This window comes from Phalaenopsis equestris, unplaced genomic scaffold (assembly GCF_001263595.1).
Source record: "Phalaenopsis equestris unplaced genomic scaffold, ASM126359v1 Scaffold000191, whole genome shotgun sequence".
NCBI classification, from domain to species: domain Eukaryota; kingdom Viridiplantae; phylum Streptophyta; class Magnoliopsida; order Asparagales; family Orchidaceae; genus Phalaenopsis; species Phalaenopsis equestris.
The window spans coordinates 144,920-162,772 of record NW_018164633.1 but is presented as its reverse complement, the minus strand read 5'-3'; the positions used below and the strand labels follow the sequence as shown (position 1 = coordinate 162,772).

At 34.3% G+C, this 17,853-nt stretch overlaps 1 protein-coding gene across 1 annotated transcript; it reads left to right on the top strand.

The window, feature by feature from the left end:
• The first annotated feature begins 4,323 nt into the window (after positions 1–4,323).
• Positions 4,324–7,709, top strand: LOC110022473 (bZIP transcription factor 39-like). Its single transcript, XM_020721428.1, has 3 exons — positions 4,324–4,888; positions 4,983–6,075; positions 7,023–7,709. Exons 1-3 carry the CDS (start codon positions 4,487–4,489, stop codon positions 7,481–7,483), a joined length of 1,956 nt encoding a protein of 651 aa, XP_020577087.1. The 5' UTR covers positions 4,324–4,486; the 3' UTR covers positions 7,484–7,709.
• The last annotated feature ends 10,144 nt before the right edge of the window (positions 7,710–17,853 follow it).

Below are 17,853 nucleotides of genomic sequence, written 5' to 3'. Positions count from 1 at the left end.
GGGGGGGTGACAAACTGTCTTTCTAGATCCAATGTGAGAGAGGGCTAGGACAACAAAGGACAAATTGATATTTCAGCAGGGGCAAAAGATCAAATTGTTATCCCATATAAATAAAAATTTGAATTAGAACATTTACATACATATCGCACAATTCCTATCTTTTTACATATCCAATACCTAAATTTTATTTTATTTTTGCATTTATATCATTTTACTTGTGCTTTAAGAAAGTGTGTTTCACTCTTTAGAAGTTAGTAGATATGAATGTAACAATCAAAATTTAGGAGGAAGATATATAAATACAAAGAATTGCATGGTATTTATATAATAACCCCCCCTTTTTTTTATTTGTCAAAACGGTCAAGTGTTCTTATATTACGCTGCAAATTGATTTTTATTTAAGAGTGCACTTGACTGCTAGAATATATAATCTATTTTTGATAGAGATAACTGCAATTTCTTTATTTATATAGGAAAACAAAAAGTTGGATATGCATGTAAATACATAAAAATTATGGTATTTATGTAGATTTCCCTTTGCATAAATTATGAAATCTTGAAAATTCATGCTACTTTGCAGATATGATTTCTAACCTCAAGTAATCAAAGTCATGTTGGTTTTTAAGAAAAAAATATTACATCATGACTCCGCACGTAGAGCTGCAATAACATCGAAAATATTCACAGAACGCAATAACACCTGAATAACATACAATAACACCTGAATAACACACAATAACACCTGAATAACACGAGGGGAATATTCACTTTTGTTACCGGGCCGATCACTTCCACGGCGTAATTTCATTGGACTATGCATGTAGCTCTACGTAATCTTGATGTAATATTTTTTTTGTTTTTAATAGTGTTGTAGACATGGTAAAATTAGACAGCGGCATTCGACGTAAATTGCATAAAATAGCACTTGCGTGAAATACTAAAAAATTGCTTGTAACTAATCTCAAAGAGGTCTAAAGGTTCAAAAGGAAAAAGTACGAAGAAGGTGGCACGCTTGTCCAACTGAGTGAAATTATCTGAGCCAAGCTGGCGAAGCCAAAACCGACCCTGGATGCGATAAGCCTACCCATTAGTATAGTTGATTCAATGCAAGATTTAGCGCCACGGTATCTCCAACCATCAAGTGACGCCTCAAAAGTTTCTCATCAAAGACTAAAGATAAACAGCTAGGTTGTATCAATCAGTCGAACCATACTGACCAAGTTCTGTTGCCTGAGCTGATTCTGCTGACCTAAAGTTAACTGAACATAGTCGATTGAGTCAGAAAGCAATCAGATGACGAATCTATACATGTAAAATATCATAAATACCCTAGTACATATCCATTTAACGTAGATGTAAAATTGTAATATCATCATTGTATCATTTCTTCTATAAATAGGAGAATTATTTTCTAAATAAGACACGGCGAATACTATTCATGCTCTTTTTCTCTCTCTTTCATGGGTGTGATTCAATTTGAGGATTCATCACGGCTTATCAATTCACATGTCAACTAAAATGGGAATAATATTGTTATGTGATATTAAGTAAACGTCACAAATAACTTAAAATCTCTAACATATTGTTAGGGCTTATTTGATATCATTTTTTATAAAATTTTAAAAAAATTTATTTTTTTCTGTTTTTTTATTAGTGTTTTTATTTTATTTTTCAAAATAAATTTATTTATTTAAAAAATATTTTTAGTGTTTTAATAGATAATCATCACCAACAACTATCAATGTTGTGAGAGGCGTAATTGAGCCAAGCCAACTCATGACTAAACTCGGGCTCAACTCAGTAAATAGCTCATGAATTGAGCTTTATGATGAAACAAGCCAAGCTCAAGCCAAGATTCGACTCGTCAGCACATAAGCTAGCTCTTTAAAAAAAATCACGAATAAAAATATACTAAAAATATATTAAATTTTATGATGCTCATTATATTTGTCATTTTATGATAAAACTTACTTGAATTAATATTATTTTCCCTTATATAATAAACAAGCTGACTCGTGAGCATTCAAGTTCAAACTCGATTAATTAATCGAGCTCAAGTTCAAGTCAATGATGACTCAAGTTTGACTTGACACATCAATTCCCTTAGACGTCACCACCACCACCACCACCCCATCTTTCATAATGGTCAAAGTTTTATGTTCAGTTAAAATAAAAATAAGTTATATTAATATAGAAGATATATGTAAATATCAAACTTTGGGGGTTAGATATGTAAATACATAGGAATGGTGTGGTATGCATGTAAATTCCCCTAATAATAATTCCATAGCATGTCGGGGATCGCCAAATGGAATCAATTAAGGGTGGAAATAATTAAGCAGTTAACTGCCGGCCAATTAAGAAATTAAAATATAATTAAATTAAGATTATTTTTATGACTTGTCATCTTAATTTTATGTGTGTATTATTCCTCCATAGATTCAGCTCATGAGCTAGACAATATAATTAAATTATGGAAGAACTACACATATACCACTCAATTCCTATATATTTACATATCAAACCCCTGAACTTCAATTTTAACCTACGTATCATCTCATAAATGCATAAAAAAAATTAAATGTTTGATATGTAAATTCATAGGAATTGAGTGGCATGTATGTAAATTCCCCTTAAATTATTAACTAAATATGATCATATATTTATTTTGATGTGTTGATGGAGAAATTATTTCATAAGGAAACCGCATGTAGAGATGTATGCAGTGTCTGATCTCCACCGTGGATCACCCTGATCAGATTTTAAAAAAAAAATGAAAAGTGGGACCCACCAAAATACATTTTTGTTGTGATCGACGGTGGAGATCGGACACCGCATGCACATACATCTCTTCATGCAGTGTTCGTATGAAATAATATTTCGTGTTGATGAAGCTACAATTGAAATTTTTGTCTCGTGTTTCGACCCAATGTGGAGCTTGGTAGCCTAATGAAGCCCTATAAGTGATAAAACATGACATAGAAGCTATTGTCTCGATTAATTCGGATTTTTTTAGATATTTAAATATTTTAATATTACTTAAATATTCTTATTAGCTAAAAAATTAAATTTTAATTTATTATTATTTTATTATGGATGTTTTGGGTACATGACACAAAGTTTGTATGCATTTATATATTCAATGTCTAACATCATGTCAAAAATACCACTAAGGTTAAATTTTTAATGTTAAAAAGCTCATTTTCATGCTATATTTTGATGATTTGATGACACTAAAATGTTATGTAGGTAAATATCAAAATTTTGATGTTAGATATGTAAATACAGATAATTTGTGTAGTGTGTATGTAAATAAGTTCATTTATTATGTATTTTTTATTCAATTTGTCTCCTCCTCACCTCAGATATTGTTGTGTAGTGTTGACTCAATGTTGTTGGACTCTTTCATCATTCTTTGCTTTTATTTTAATGTTCATATATTATATTTCAACATTCCTAATAGAAAATTGACATATCAACATTTTTGTAGCTAATTTCTCATATTAATATGAGGATTGAACTACACGTGTTATATCTTAAAGAAACCTCATTCACGAGCTCTCCATTTCCTTTATTTCTTCCATTATCTGACTCTATTATTTAAAATCAAGTTGTTGAGATGATTTAGCTATTATAGAGCTCGAACTTTATCAAGTTTTCTTAGGTGGCTTCGGTTGCATGAGATGTAATTAATTATAGGGATTTGCATTTATAGGAGAGAAAAGTATATTGTGTAGATGTTCAATAGACTATACGAATCGAAAAGCTGCCCATTGACCAATTCTAAATTTACAATTCTAAAGACTTGAATTGTTCAGACCCAGAAATTTAATATTATCAGCTAACCTTGACATTAATAAGGATGATGAGCTAATTTTAGTATATTTAAATATTTGTTTTTATTTTATTTTTTTATTAATATAAATTTTAAATAATTTTCTCTTGATTGATAAAATAGTTTAGAGTAATCTTAAATTAATATTAATTTTATTTTTGATTTAATTTAAATGGCATTATTTAAAAAAAGGATTATAAAATATTTAAATAATAATAAAAGTAAATTAAATTTAATGATAATTTTAATTATTCATTTTTTTAATAAAATAAATAAAATATTGGCATTACATTAGCATTACCTTAAAGATAACATGATCACCACATTTTATAGCATAATTTTATGTCATAAGAATAAGTATAAGACTTTGGATGAATAGATATGTAAATACATAAGAATAATATGGTATTTATGTAAATTTTCCCCCTTTGGTTTCCGCATCAGATCCGTTCAAATGAAAATTTTTAATTTCAAAAACATTTCTATTTCGCACATCAGTTTCAACAGCTCCAAACCACCATTAAAAAGGTCTTTCCTTTGCTTCATGAGGACGACGGGACCCGAAGACCCCGAGGTTTCGTAGAAGGAAAACCAAAACCCTCCTTCAATATCCAGTTTTGCTTCTTCCTGAACACATCAAAACCCTAATCCATGGCGGAGAGGCCCACCGCAGATCCCTTTTCGACGCTGATTGAACCCTCATGTAACTCCATTCTATTTCATCCGGATCTCGTGCCGGACGATCACCGAGTGCTTCAAGGGGGGTTTCAATCCGAGCTCCCCCTCGAACTCGATTTCGATCTCGATGACATCAATTGGGACCTCTCCGTCGACGATCTTCTCATTTCAGAGTGTCAGGGAGAGCTTTCCCCACCTTTTCCTCCATCGTGCGATGGATCGCCGACGCAGAACTCGGGCGTATCGTCCTCCTCCCCTGTGGCCGGACATGCGTCGGGTAACATGAGCGTGAGGTCGCCGGAATCGGGACACTCAGCTAATTACTCTGCGGACTCTGTTGGGCGGTTGGGGGGTCAAGAGGAAGAACGAGAGGGAGCAAGGAAGTGCTAACTCTACGCTTAACCCTAGGAGCAGTAAGTTCCGACGGGGAGAGGAGATTAACTCCTGTGTGTTTAATGCGGGAAGCGAGGAGGAGGAGAAGAGGAGCGCGAGGCTTATGAGAAACAGGGAAAGCGCCCAGCTATCGAGGCAAAGGAAGAAGCATTATGTGGAAGAACTGGAGGAGAAGGTTCGGTCCATGCACTCCACGATTATCAAATTGAACAGCAAAATATCGTTTTTCATGACCGAAAATGCGAGTTTGAAGCAGAAATTGGGAGGAAATGGAAGCAATGGTCCTCAATCTGGTGTTTGCGTTCCGGCTGCTGTCCCTCCGATTCATTTCCCGTGGATCCCTTTTCCAGGCATCGCATTTAGGCCTCATGGTTCTCCTGTTCCATTGGTCCCTATACCTAAATTAAAGCTTCAGCAGCCTGAAAATGGTGGAAAGGTGATGAAATCTGAAGGCAGGAAGGGTGGGCGTAAGACTAAGAAGGTAGCGAGCATTAGTCTTTTGGGATTTCTGTTTGTGATGCTTACTTGCAGAGTTTTAGTTCCAGGATTAGAACACATTTTTGAGGGAAATAACGAACTTGTGGGATTAGGGCAAGGTAGAAATATGTATTTTGGAGATTCTAATGGTAGGGTTTTGAGTGTTAGTGGTATTAGTGGTAGCTTGAATTATACTAATGAAGTTAGGTTCAATGACGCAAAAGCTTTGGGAGAGGAGGATTTAAACAGAATGACGAATAGAAGTTCTCATGGAAAAATGGAATCAGAAGAAAAGCCGCTGCCTTTTGATGATCATTCATATTCCCAGAACTCCAGTGAGACTCTTCCTGCTTTATTGTATGTTTCGAGAAACGGTAAGCATGTGAAGATCAATGGGAATTTGATAATTAATTCTGTTCTGGCCAGCGAGAAAGCAGTTTCTCAAGCTAAGTCTAGAAATCATGGTGTGAAATCTGCTTCAAAGGAGGATAAAGATACCACCTTTGAGGTTCCTGGAAATCTTGCTTATGCACTGGCTTTATCAAGGTCTGGTAATGGTGTTAATAAACATTCAGAGTCACATGGTAGCTCAGCTGAGCAGCAGAGAGCACGTTCTTCTGATTCTGAAGATCTATCCAAGGAGAAAACACAGGATGGTCCTTTGCAGCAATGGTTCCTGGAAGGATTAGCAGGTAATGATTCTGGTTTTTTGTTCTTCTGTGCCTGGTCGTCAGTAGTCTTTCCTTCATTATTTTAAAAGATTTAATCTTGCTCTTAAGATTTTGTTAAAGTTTTGAAGATGTCTCATTGAATGATTCTAAACATTTTTTACTTTGTGCTGTATGAAGCCTAGATTGAGCTGCTAATACATGCCATAGTGGTCGTAAAAGGTAGAGGTAGACCTAAATAGATTCTGGCATGTTGTATAAAAAATGGCCCTAATTTATTAGAATTAAATGAAAATATGACACTCTATAAGACTCAATGGAGAGAAAGGATTCTTGCAGCTGATCCCACTTAGCGGGATAAAAGCTTGTTGTTGTCATTCATTCTCATCCTTTACTAGTCCCTTGAATTACAGTTCTAAATCATTTTGTTACATAGCATACAAGTTGTAAGTTTTGGATGCATTGTGACATTTTTTATGTTGTGCTTTGACAAATAATTTTAAATTTGATAATGGTGCATATGATAACATGTACTGTCGAGAGTAAGGGAGGGAGGATGTGCAGTTGGCTGTAGTCATAGGGATGTCAAATCAGGTTCACAAGTTTGGTTCGGGTCCTACTCGAATTGACTCGACCTGAAACTGCTTGATCTGAGCTCAACCCATCTTCAACCCAACTAACTCGAACCCGACACAGTTAACCCGTTCAAAATTGTAGTAACAAATTGAAAAAAGATGACAATTGCATTATTAATCATTGAATCTTGAAATAATTTCTCTACATAAGCATGGCATTTGACATTAGCAATAATTTATATGATATATATTGCACTCTTAGTCAAAAGAAACTCTTATACATCTTCTCAAATGTTGCAAAACTTTTCTATATTTACATTTCCATTGTCCTCTAAGGTCAATTGGTAAACTCAAATCAAGGTATGATTTTACCTAATCCAAAAATTAATCTGACAGGTCCAATATTCAGTTCTGGCGCTTGCACTGAAGTCTTCCGGTTTGAAATCTCCCCTTCTTCTGTTGAACAAAGTGGCATCATCCCTTCTTCCCCATCAACTAATTCAACCAAAACCTCCGGCATCAACGCAACTGGAACCCTCCATGGATCATCTTCACGTCCTGAAAAGAAGAAGAACCGAAGGTTTCTCTATCCAAGAGCAATTCCGCTGGCCGGAACTACTCTGAACAACTCCGAACACTTAGGCAAGGAACACAACCATTCGAACTCTGCTGCTCCGTTGGTCGTCTCCATCTTAGCCGATCCACGGGAAGTCAGCGACAGCGATGTTGAAGAGATAATGTCTGCAAAAAAATCGATATCGCGAATATTTGTGGTGGTGCTGCTGGATAGTGTTAAGTATGTCACTTACTCATGTGTTCTTCCTTTCATGAGCCCTAGTCCTCATCTTGTAAACTGACTGCTTGGGAGCAGCAGGAAAGGTGGGGGAAGAAATGAGGCTCTTTTTTGCTTGAATTGACTATTAGGTATGTTAACCCTCTTCCTTTTTGGTTTTTTTGGATGATTTTGCACTCATACAACTCAATTCTTAGTAATTTACACATCTAACACATGAACTTATACATAACGCCTTACCTATGCCTGAAAGATGTACTTCATCTTGTAAAAGTTAAAATTGCGGTGTTTTTTATCTTGGTGGTATAAATGTGAAAAACTAAAGTTTTGGTGTTTGATATGTAAATACATAAGAGTTGGGTGGTATGTATGTAAATTTCCTCTTTTTTTGTGGTAAGGTTTTAGCTGAAGGTTTTGGTTGAAAGTTTTCTTATTTATAATGAACGTTTGCTTGAAAGGTTATAAGTTAATTTTATTGTTTAATTGTGCTTATTATGGGACAGCCCAAACTCTCACCAAACGCATTGTCCGCCTTTGCCAAATGACCTATTTTTCATTTAGAATGAAACATGTGATAGACTTTTAATGATGACTATGGGTATAAAGCACTGATGAGAATTTCATGTACTTAAGTGGGGAGATTGTGAAACTCTTTAAGTAGATTGAAGCCGAACTCTTGAACATTGAAATCTATTTTAGTGTAATTATGGAGTTTTATTAGAAACTCTGAAGTTAAGCATGCTCGTACTAGAGCAATCTTAGGATTGGTGATCTCCTGGGAGGTTGCACCAATGGGGCAAAATCGTGAGATTATTTGGCAAGATCGGACAATGCCTTGATGAGTGAGAGTTTGGGTTGTCACAAATGTTATCAAAGCATTACACAAGTTGGAAGATGGGACTAAGTGCAGACCAAAGTGCTACGTCATGGGTGCCACCTCTTGAACCTAAGATGGGACAAAGTGCTGCATGGTGGGTGCCACCTCTTGGATCTGTAAGGGTCACCTCTAGAATCTCATATGTTTGGTGGATGATTCAGCATTGATGAGAATGTTAGGTACTTTAGGTTCTGGAAATTGTGAAACCTTTGAAGTAGATTAAAGTCTAACTCTTAAACATTGAGACAACTTTTGGTAAAATGGTGGTTTTCATTACAGACTCCAAACTTAAGTGTGTCGGTGTCAGAGCAATCATAGGATGGGTGACCTAATGGGAGGTTACACCAACGAGGCAAAAATCACAAGTCCATTTGGCCAAAGCGAACAATACCTTGAAGAGTCAAAATTTGGGTAGTCACACAGAATTTTAAAAATAAAATGGGTAAATTATGGTGTAATTTTCACATCCAAATAATTCTTTTTTATTGACTATTTTGTTCTATTGTAAAAAGTTATCTTAAATAAAAAGATATTGCTCAGAGTATTTACATATATAAAGAAACTCTGTCCATTAAGCGTGTTTGTTCTTTAAATTTTAGGTTAAGCGGTGTTCCATGAACTATGTATGACTTGGATTGAGTGGATGAACAAAAGTTTTTCTTCTTTATAATTGAAGAAAATGAAATTACAATATTGAGAGCATTGGCTTAGTCTCCTATTGACTGTGATAGAGATGATTGTCAAGCGAAAATGACGATTCAATGATTGTAGCCAAATGATAACAATCAAAAGACAATATTTGAATGACTACAATCAGGTGAAGACCATCATGATAAAGTGATTAAACAACAATGATCATGTAACGACAGTTGGGAGACGGTGGTGAAACAATGATAATCAAGCGACAACTATCAGAAGACGAAGTTCTCAGGCGACTATGATTGCTACTAGTGTTCACAAGTGTTGATCTATAAACAAAGCTCTAAAATTCTTCGTCAAATAGTCCATATTGTTTTCTTTGATTATACACTATTGATTTGGTATTTAGTTATCTTAATGATTTAGTGGTAATTTTGTGTCTAAATTCTAATTAATAATTTGTTTAAAGAGTATGATGTTGATCCCTTTTTTATGATATAAGAGAGAGTATGAGCTGTTGAGTAATGTGAAGTGTAAGGCAAGTAATTATATATGAACATAATTAATTAAAATATTGTTTTCTAAATAAAATGTTTAAAAGATATATATATATATATATTTGAGAGTTAAGAAATTATATTTCTTATAATAGATCACGACACGTAACATTTAATTAAAAATAGGAAGAATTACATACATAAACGTCAATTCTTATGTATTTAAATATCTACCACCTAACTTCATTTATAAATACATGGAATGCGCATGAAAAGGTGTATTTTGCTTTTCAACTGTTAAAATGCAGTGAATCGACGACTTATTGAATTTAGACGAGCAAAGTAGGGATGCAAATGGAACGAGTGTTTAATAAGTTATTTGTAGCTCAGCTCTATAAGAGCTCATTTACGTTCGTTTGATTGATTTATTGAACAAAGTCGAACATTTTTTTCAAGTATATATCAAATTATTCAATTATACTACTTATTAGTTTGTTTGATAAGTCTCTAGTTAGAAAACAAATAGCACGATGCAGTAATTTCAATTTGCTCGTTAAAGGTCTGTTTGGGGCAGCTTATTTGGTGCGGTGGCGTTTTTAAAACGCACATGACCTGTTTGGGTAAACTGCGTTTTGGCAGCTTATGTTTTTTCAAAAAACTGAAAACAACGTTTTCACACCGCACCTGGATCTGACTGCGATCTGACTTTTTCAAAAAAAATAAAAATTTATAATAGCTACTGCACCTAGCTTATCAGCAGATTATTTTTAATCAGTTTCTCGGCAGATTATTCAATAAGCTGCAATAGCCCCAAACAAACCCTAATTATTGCTTGAGTTTGGTCTATAATACGAATCGTTAATCTGTTTGATAATGTCTTGATTGTCACCATATGAAACGAAAATAAAACAAACTTAAGCAATCAAAAGAACAAATGAACTAAGTTTGAATATAAACACAAAAGCGCAATTTCAGCTTGAGCTCAGCTCGAGTTCAATCGGCATCCATAACCTCTTGCCACCACTAAACGCCAGTCGTCAGCTGCCACAACTTGCAATCGTTGTACCAAGACCATACTATTTTTGAATCTTCTAATATTCGTATTTTTTAGCTATATCAAAACAAGTATAGTTTTCGTGCTAGGATTGTAGAATGGTATCTACAACCTAAATTTCAATTATTAATCGCCTTATCTATGAATAAAAAGACGTTTTTCATTTTTTTTTTATTTATTTAATATAGCGATATTTTTATGTGATATGAAATATTTAAATGATGTGAATATAAAAAATTAATAAATAGGAATTGAGGGTTATGAATGTAAATGTCTCAAAAATTTAAGTAATATTCAATAAATGAGTTAAGACATGAAGGACATGTAAGATGTGGCAGTTGTTTGCTTCATTTTGTCTTCTTCTGCTGTTGCTATGAGATGCCGTCAACTGCCAAAAGGAAGCAAACAGATCTAATAATTGAAGAGGAATTTAGGGGAGTGTACTAGCTCAAGCCACCTCTGATTTAAATTTGAGCTTGATTAATCTTTATTGAGTTTGGGCTCGAGCTCGAGCTTCATTCTATGAGTTCGAGCTGGCTCGCGAGCCAGCTTTGATAATTGAAGAGAAATTTAGGAGTGTGTGCGAGTTGAGTCGACCTCGAGTCACACTCAGTTTTAGCTTGAGCTTAATTAATTTTATCGGGTTCGAGCTCGAGCTCGAGCTTAATTCCACGAGTTCGAGCCGGCTTGTTTGTTATAACAAAGAGAGTAATATTAATTTAATGTAGTGTTAAAATAAAAGGATAAATAGAATGAGCGATTATGAGAAAAATAAAAACTCGCTCAATAAAAAATACAAATTCTTATTTTAAAATTTTATTTTAATACTTTAAAGAAAAATTCTTTGAATTTAATATATTTTATATTAATATTATTTTAAGTGAATTGGCTCAGAAGCTAACAAGTAGGGTCTGGGCTAGCTTGAGCTGGGCTTGGTAGCTCATCAAGTTCAGCTTATGAGCCACTTAACAAGTCGAGCTCGAGCCGACTAACGAGTTGGGTTGACTCACTTACACCCTTAAAGAGAACCTAAGACAAGTTTATATAGATACGTCTGCTTAAACCAAAGTAAATTTTGGTTTAGTCATCTCGGTTTTATCAAATTTTTTATTGGTTCGGTTTTTTTTTTTCTTTTGATTTCAATTACAACCGGTATGATCAATTTGAAAATTGATTCGTCCAAACCTATTGAATGCTCGCCTCTAATTAAGAATAGGTAAATTTATAAAATTGTCAAAATTATATAGAATAAATAATAAAATTTTGATCATTTACAACTAACTGTCAAATTGTAAGGCGGGCAATTGAGCTTAATATGTGTTTGAGATAATTTTTTGTCTGTTTTGCTTTTTACAGCACTGCCAATGTTCTGTTTAGAGAACTATTTTTTCTTGTTTTAAAAAAATTGTATGGTAGAAAGTTATTTTTTTCAACTGGGGCTATCAAAGTGTGGTGGTTGCAAAAAAGTTACGATATGACTTTTTGAAAATAAAATAAACTTGTAATAACTACTGCAGCTTTTTGAAAAATAATTTTTTCTACAAAGGCTTCGGGACTGCTTCTTCAAAAAGCTGCAACTGCCCCAAACACTCTTAAGTTAACTCCAGGGATGTTAGGGAACGAGAATCAAAACCTCTTTCTAATGAGACCCAATCTCATATATGATGAGATCCATCACAACTTTCTCATGTTGCGTTCCATAGTTTCATTTACAGAGTTAATTAGAGTTTTATATTGTATACCAAATTTTAGAGGTTAAATTCATGATTTTAAAAATCAAATATGATGTGTGCTAGAAAATTTGCGGCGGTAGAATAATTGATTATTGTTTTAGCATAATATAAAGATTCAACACATTCTTAGAAAAGAAAAATCAACTAATAATGACACCAAAAGTTTTACAAGGAAAATTTGGAAAAAAAAAATACAGGGACTGACCTAGCTAAAGTGTTTCATTGTAAAAAGATGATTACAGTTGCAACCATTTGTCCCACAGGTAGGTATGTATTATTAAGTTTTTCAAGTTACAATGTCGGCTGACTGCGACCGATAGCGATTTGTGATGTTCGGTCTGTTGTTGTGATCCACAGACCAGTTGTGGATATATATAAAATAGAGAAGAACGTTCGACTAAGCGAAAAATAGAACGAGAAAAATTCATACCAGAAAATAACACATAGATATACGTGGTTCGGTAAATTATTTACGTCTACGGAGTTGCAGAGGATTTTATTACTTGAGGAATTTACACCAGTCGATCACCTCGACTTACAAGAGGAATCTCTCACTTTCACTTCGTTGTTTTCTCTTCTTCTCTCTCTATTCTTCTCTTTCTACAGCGAGATATACCGAAAAAACTCTATATCGAGATACACCGAAGAAGACAAACTTACAAGAGAAATAAACTTAATTTTTTTTTTTGTCACAAGCCACCAAGAAGAAGCCTTAGGAGAACAATCTTCTTATTCTTCTTTCTGCCGCAAGAAACTACCGCTTACACTTCTCTTCCTCTGCCCCGAGGAAACCTTCCTCTATCCCGAGAAAACCGAAGAAGAACTCAAACCGCAACTTCTCAATTTTCAAGGAGAGCTGTCCGAAGTCTTTTATCGCGAACAGAAAGGATACGTCTCGACCATTCGCGTAACGGGAGCAGGAACAATTCGTGAATTGAAGGCGAGCGGGAGGGGTCGCAGTCTTTCGCGAAAGGGAGGCGGGAGCGGGATCGGGATCGCGCCTATTCGCGATCGAGCAGTGCGGGAGTGGAATCGACGTGGATTGGGCTCCAACACTTAACACGGTCGGTGGCGGTCGACAACGGTCAGCGACGATCAGAAGTGGTTGACGACAATAGGAGTGCTTGACGACGGTAGGCGATGGTCGACGACGGTCGACGGTGGCAATTTTGGTGTTGGACTTCAGTTTTTTCTCAAAGCTTAAAATTAATGCTCAAGCCTCAAGCTTTCCTCCCTCTTCATGAGATGAGTGGTGTCCTATTTAAAGAGTTTTTAATGCAATTAATTCATGAATGTAAATTACTTTAATCAAACAACTTAAGAGTGTTTCTCTCGATCAGACGACATTTGATGACTATTTGAGTGCATTAATGATGCTAGAATTGAGTTATCTTAGGCTCGTTGGATTTATCTTGTCAAGATGCTCGATTTGATTATAGAATAATCATAATTGACATTGGTTTGACCTTCCAAATGTGTCTAGAAAACTTTTAAAAGTGATTTAATTGTTTAATCTAGACTCAATTTGGTTCATATTATATCAATTTTACTAACATCGGGTTCTTTTAGTTGGGCCAATCAGTCTTATTATAAGTTAGTTGAAATCAAAGTCCTCGATGACATTTATCAAGATTTGAATATTTAGTGTTAAAAAAGTTATCTCGAGATCCATATCATATACCGATATTTGTTTCAGATGTTAAAATATAAAATTGATTAAAAAAGTATTTAAGATAATGTAATATAAAAAATTAAATTACTATTCATGTTTTATATTTATCCGCTTGAACTAAAATTTGTCATAACATTCACAAAATTTAATTTCAAATTCATAATCATGACACGTAGAATCCTCTTATATTTTTTTTCTCCTGAGAGTCAAAATCATGAAGAAAATTTACTTACATGCCACTAATTCTTATACATTTACATATCTGCCGCTTGACTTTTTATATTTATATTAATGCCACTCAATATATGCATTAAAAATCATTTCAGTTTGGAAAGGCCAACAATAATTGTACTTTTGGTATGACAAGTAGGGGTGTAAACGAGCCAGCGAGCCCAGGACAACTCGTGTTGGGCTCGTTTATATTTCGAGCTAAAAAAGTGTGTTCGTGTTCGACTTGTTTGCTTAGCGAGCCGAACAAGAGTCATTCACGAACAAAAGGTCATTTTGACAACCCTATTCACGTAGCCATCAGATGTTAAGGATTGAGGCAAGATTTAAAACATCATTTAAAAACATAATCTAATTTAATAAATTTTATTCTATTTTATTAATTAATACTTTTAATTGATTATAAATCTTTGTAGCCTTGTAGTCAATTAAATTTTTAAAAAAGACAACTCATCAAAGATATATATATATAATTGATTAGTAGTATTTCGAGTCAAAACGAGTCGAACACAAACGAACAAATATTTGTTCATGTTGTTCGTGTTCGACTCATTAACTTAGCGAACGAGCCGAACACGAGCTTCTTAACGAGCTGAACACGACTTGTTCACGAACAACGAATGGTTTTGACAGCCCTAATGACGAGAAACATCCGATTGTTAGAAATGTAATAATTAAAATGCAGGTGCTAGATATATAAATTAATAAGATTTGTGCTATTTATATAAATACCCCTCATGAAAATTCTCTCACATCACCATGCCGTCGTTGTGCGCTCCACTCCACGCCAACAAGAACACACCCGCTTTCTCTCTCTACCAACCTTTTATAATAAAATAATTAAAATTGAAAATAAAGATTTTATGGGGGGGAATAAAATAAATATTTTCCAGTCGTGCTTGTCAATCACATGACAGCGGAGCTCCAACCGCCGCTTCCAACTTCCCCAGAGAAAATTTCTTCCATCGGAATATTCTCCCAAATATTTAATTAAAATATATATCTAAATTATTATATTTATTTTATGATAGATATAATAAATGAGTTTTTATAAGTACCACTTTGACTGAAAGAAACATTTTATAAGATGGTGGCGAGACCTGCAGTGCTTTATGGCGCTGAATGTTGGCCTTTAGAAGAGAAGCAGAAAACTAAGTTAGGTGTTGCCGAGATGAGAATGCTTGGGCTGATGAGTAGCTTTACGTTTAGAGACAATGTGAAATGATTATATCCTTGATAGGGTTGGTGTAGTCCCAGTGGCGGACAAGATTAGAAAAAAATGTCTTAGATGGGTTGGTCGCATTAAACGTCGACATTTGGTGATCCTGTTAGGAGAATAGATATTTTAGATTCGACTTATGTTAAGAAACACAAACGTAAACTTAGAAATACTTGAGCATATTGTATAGAAAATGATATTAATTCATTAAAATTAAATGAAAATATGACACAATGGAGAAAAATGATTCGTGTAGTCGACCCCGCTTAGTGGAATAAAGTCTTGTTGTTGTACCAATGTGAGCTTATTGTTCAGCCGCCTTCTGGCTCAACCGACTAAGCTTAATTTATTTTAGGTCGATAGGGTAAGCTCGATTGACTGAGCTTGGTCGGTATGGATCGATCGACTAATCTAACTTGATTGACTGCCTTCCATCCCTAGTGAAGAGTCTTTGGAGTCACCGTAGAATAGTCAATGATGCTTTGTTGGACCGGATCTTCCTCTGGATTGGCTTTACTGGGGGACAAGCTATCATTTTGAGCCAGCTTATTTATAGTGGTTAGCTCAAATGCACTTTTATCTTATTTCTGACCAGATGACTCCTGTTTGGATCATATGGTCATCTTCTTATCAGTCTTGTGACTCAGTCAGTTTTAACCTAGTTAGTTTGGTTCGTATGGCTTTGCTCGTTCGGTCAAATGTGCCTCATAATCTCCTGAAAGTGGGTCAGCTTCTGTGGCACTATTCTCTTCCGAACTGTCAGATCCCTTTAAGATCAATGAAGCCACTTTTTTTATTTGAATATGAAATTGTCTGTGAATCACACCCAATAAATATAGCATAATTGAAGAGAGAGACGCAGAGAGAGCTTTAATAAATAGTGATAAACCGCGACCTCTTCATAAAATGATTATCCTATTTATAGAGGAGATAATACATTAGTGATATTACATTTTACCCCCATTTGGCAGGGGTTCATACTAGGATATTTTAGGTATTTTACAAATGCAAGTTTATCGTTCAACAATCTTTTAGCTCAATCGGGTAAATTTAGTTGACTTCGGGTCAACGACATAAGCTCGGTCGGTTGAGCTTGGTAAGTATAGTTTGATTAGTTGATCTAGCCAAATGACTGCCTTCGATCCCTAATAAGGAGTCTTTGGAGTTAACATAGGATGGTTAGAGATGCATTGTGAAACTAGATCTTTATTTGGATCAACTTGGCTGGGGATATGCTATCACATCGAGTCAGCTTCCTTGTAATGGTTGTTTAGACACTCTTCTGTCTTGTTTCCAATTGGATGGCTCATGGTTGAATCATTGAGTAATCTTTTTATCGCCTCTTGGCTCGGTCTGCATTGACATATTTGGCTTGGCTCGTATAACTTTATTTGTTAAACCAGGTGGGATAATTAACACAAATTTGTCTTTATGTTATGCTATTTAAATTCAAATTTGTTAATAACTTTTGCTATAATTAATTTTTTTGAAATTATGCATTGAATGATATGTCGTTTCAAATAAACTTCAATGTTACATAATCTAAAATTGAAGCAAAATAATGTTAAACATAAACATTATCATAAACATAAGAAAATAACTATCATTTCAATTGTTATATAGTAGAAAATAACCTCTCATACTGTTAGGGTCTATTTGGGGTAGTTACAACTGTTTGAATCAAGAAACAACAGTAAAGCAGCTATAAAAGAAGCTATTGTTCAAAAACTTGTAGTAGCCATCACAAAATTTCTTTTTTCAAAAAATTCACACATTTTTTTTTGTAGCCACCACATTTGGTGAGGTCCGATTGCAAAACACGCATTTACTGTAGTTTTTCAGACAAAACACAGGTTTTCAAAACATAAAAAGTGCGGTGTGACACCACATCACCATTGCATCGTCGCCCCAAACACACCCTTAATCTAACCTACTCACTAATATTCTTTCTTCTATTAATCTTCTCCCACTTATTTCTCTTATTGTTCTTTGCACCATCGGTCCGACGTTGATATCTCATCTACCTATCTTTTTATCACCTTATGAATAATATTTTGTCTAGAGTCATCTGTCAGCGATAAATATTCATGTCATAAGAGAATAAAGTTGTAGGATATACCATTAAATTATTTACAACTCAATAATTTCATGGTATATTTATTATTTATAAAATTTACATCAGATGTATTTATAACGAAAAGCAAAAGTAGTTTTTTGTTGTTGTAAATTTTGTATTTAAGTGAAAATTTGAAAAAAAAAATGTTAGATTTATAAATAGTGAAGTTTATGCTGCTATGTATATAATTGTCAGTATTTTACAAATATATCCGACAACACTTTTGTAATTACTGCCTGCCCGTACATCTCAACCACAGTAAGAATGATGTAACTCACAAAAGCGGAAAACGATTATTAGGAGATGGCAGTGAAAATTCTAGAAAGCCAGGGTTAAAAATGTAAAATTTCTTTAATTAATATGCCGAATATATTTATTTCTCCACCTGCTGGAATTTAG

Coding starts and splice junctions, on each gene's coding strand:
- LOC110022473 (XM_020721428.1), top strand. CDS start 4,487: ATGGCGGAGAGGCCCACCGCAGATCCCTTTTCGACGCTGATTGAACCC. Junction 4,889..4,982: donor AAGAGGAAGAACGAGAGGGA/GCAAGGAAGTGC, acceptor GCGGGAAGCGAG/GAGGAGGAGAAGAGGAGCGC. Junction 6,076..7,022: donor GTTCCTGGAAGGATTAGCAG/GTAATGATTCTG, acceptor TTAATCTGACAG/GTCCAATATTCAGTTCTGGC.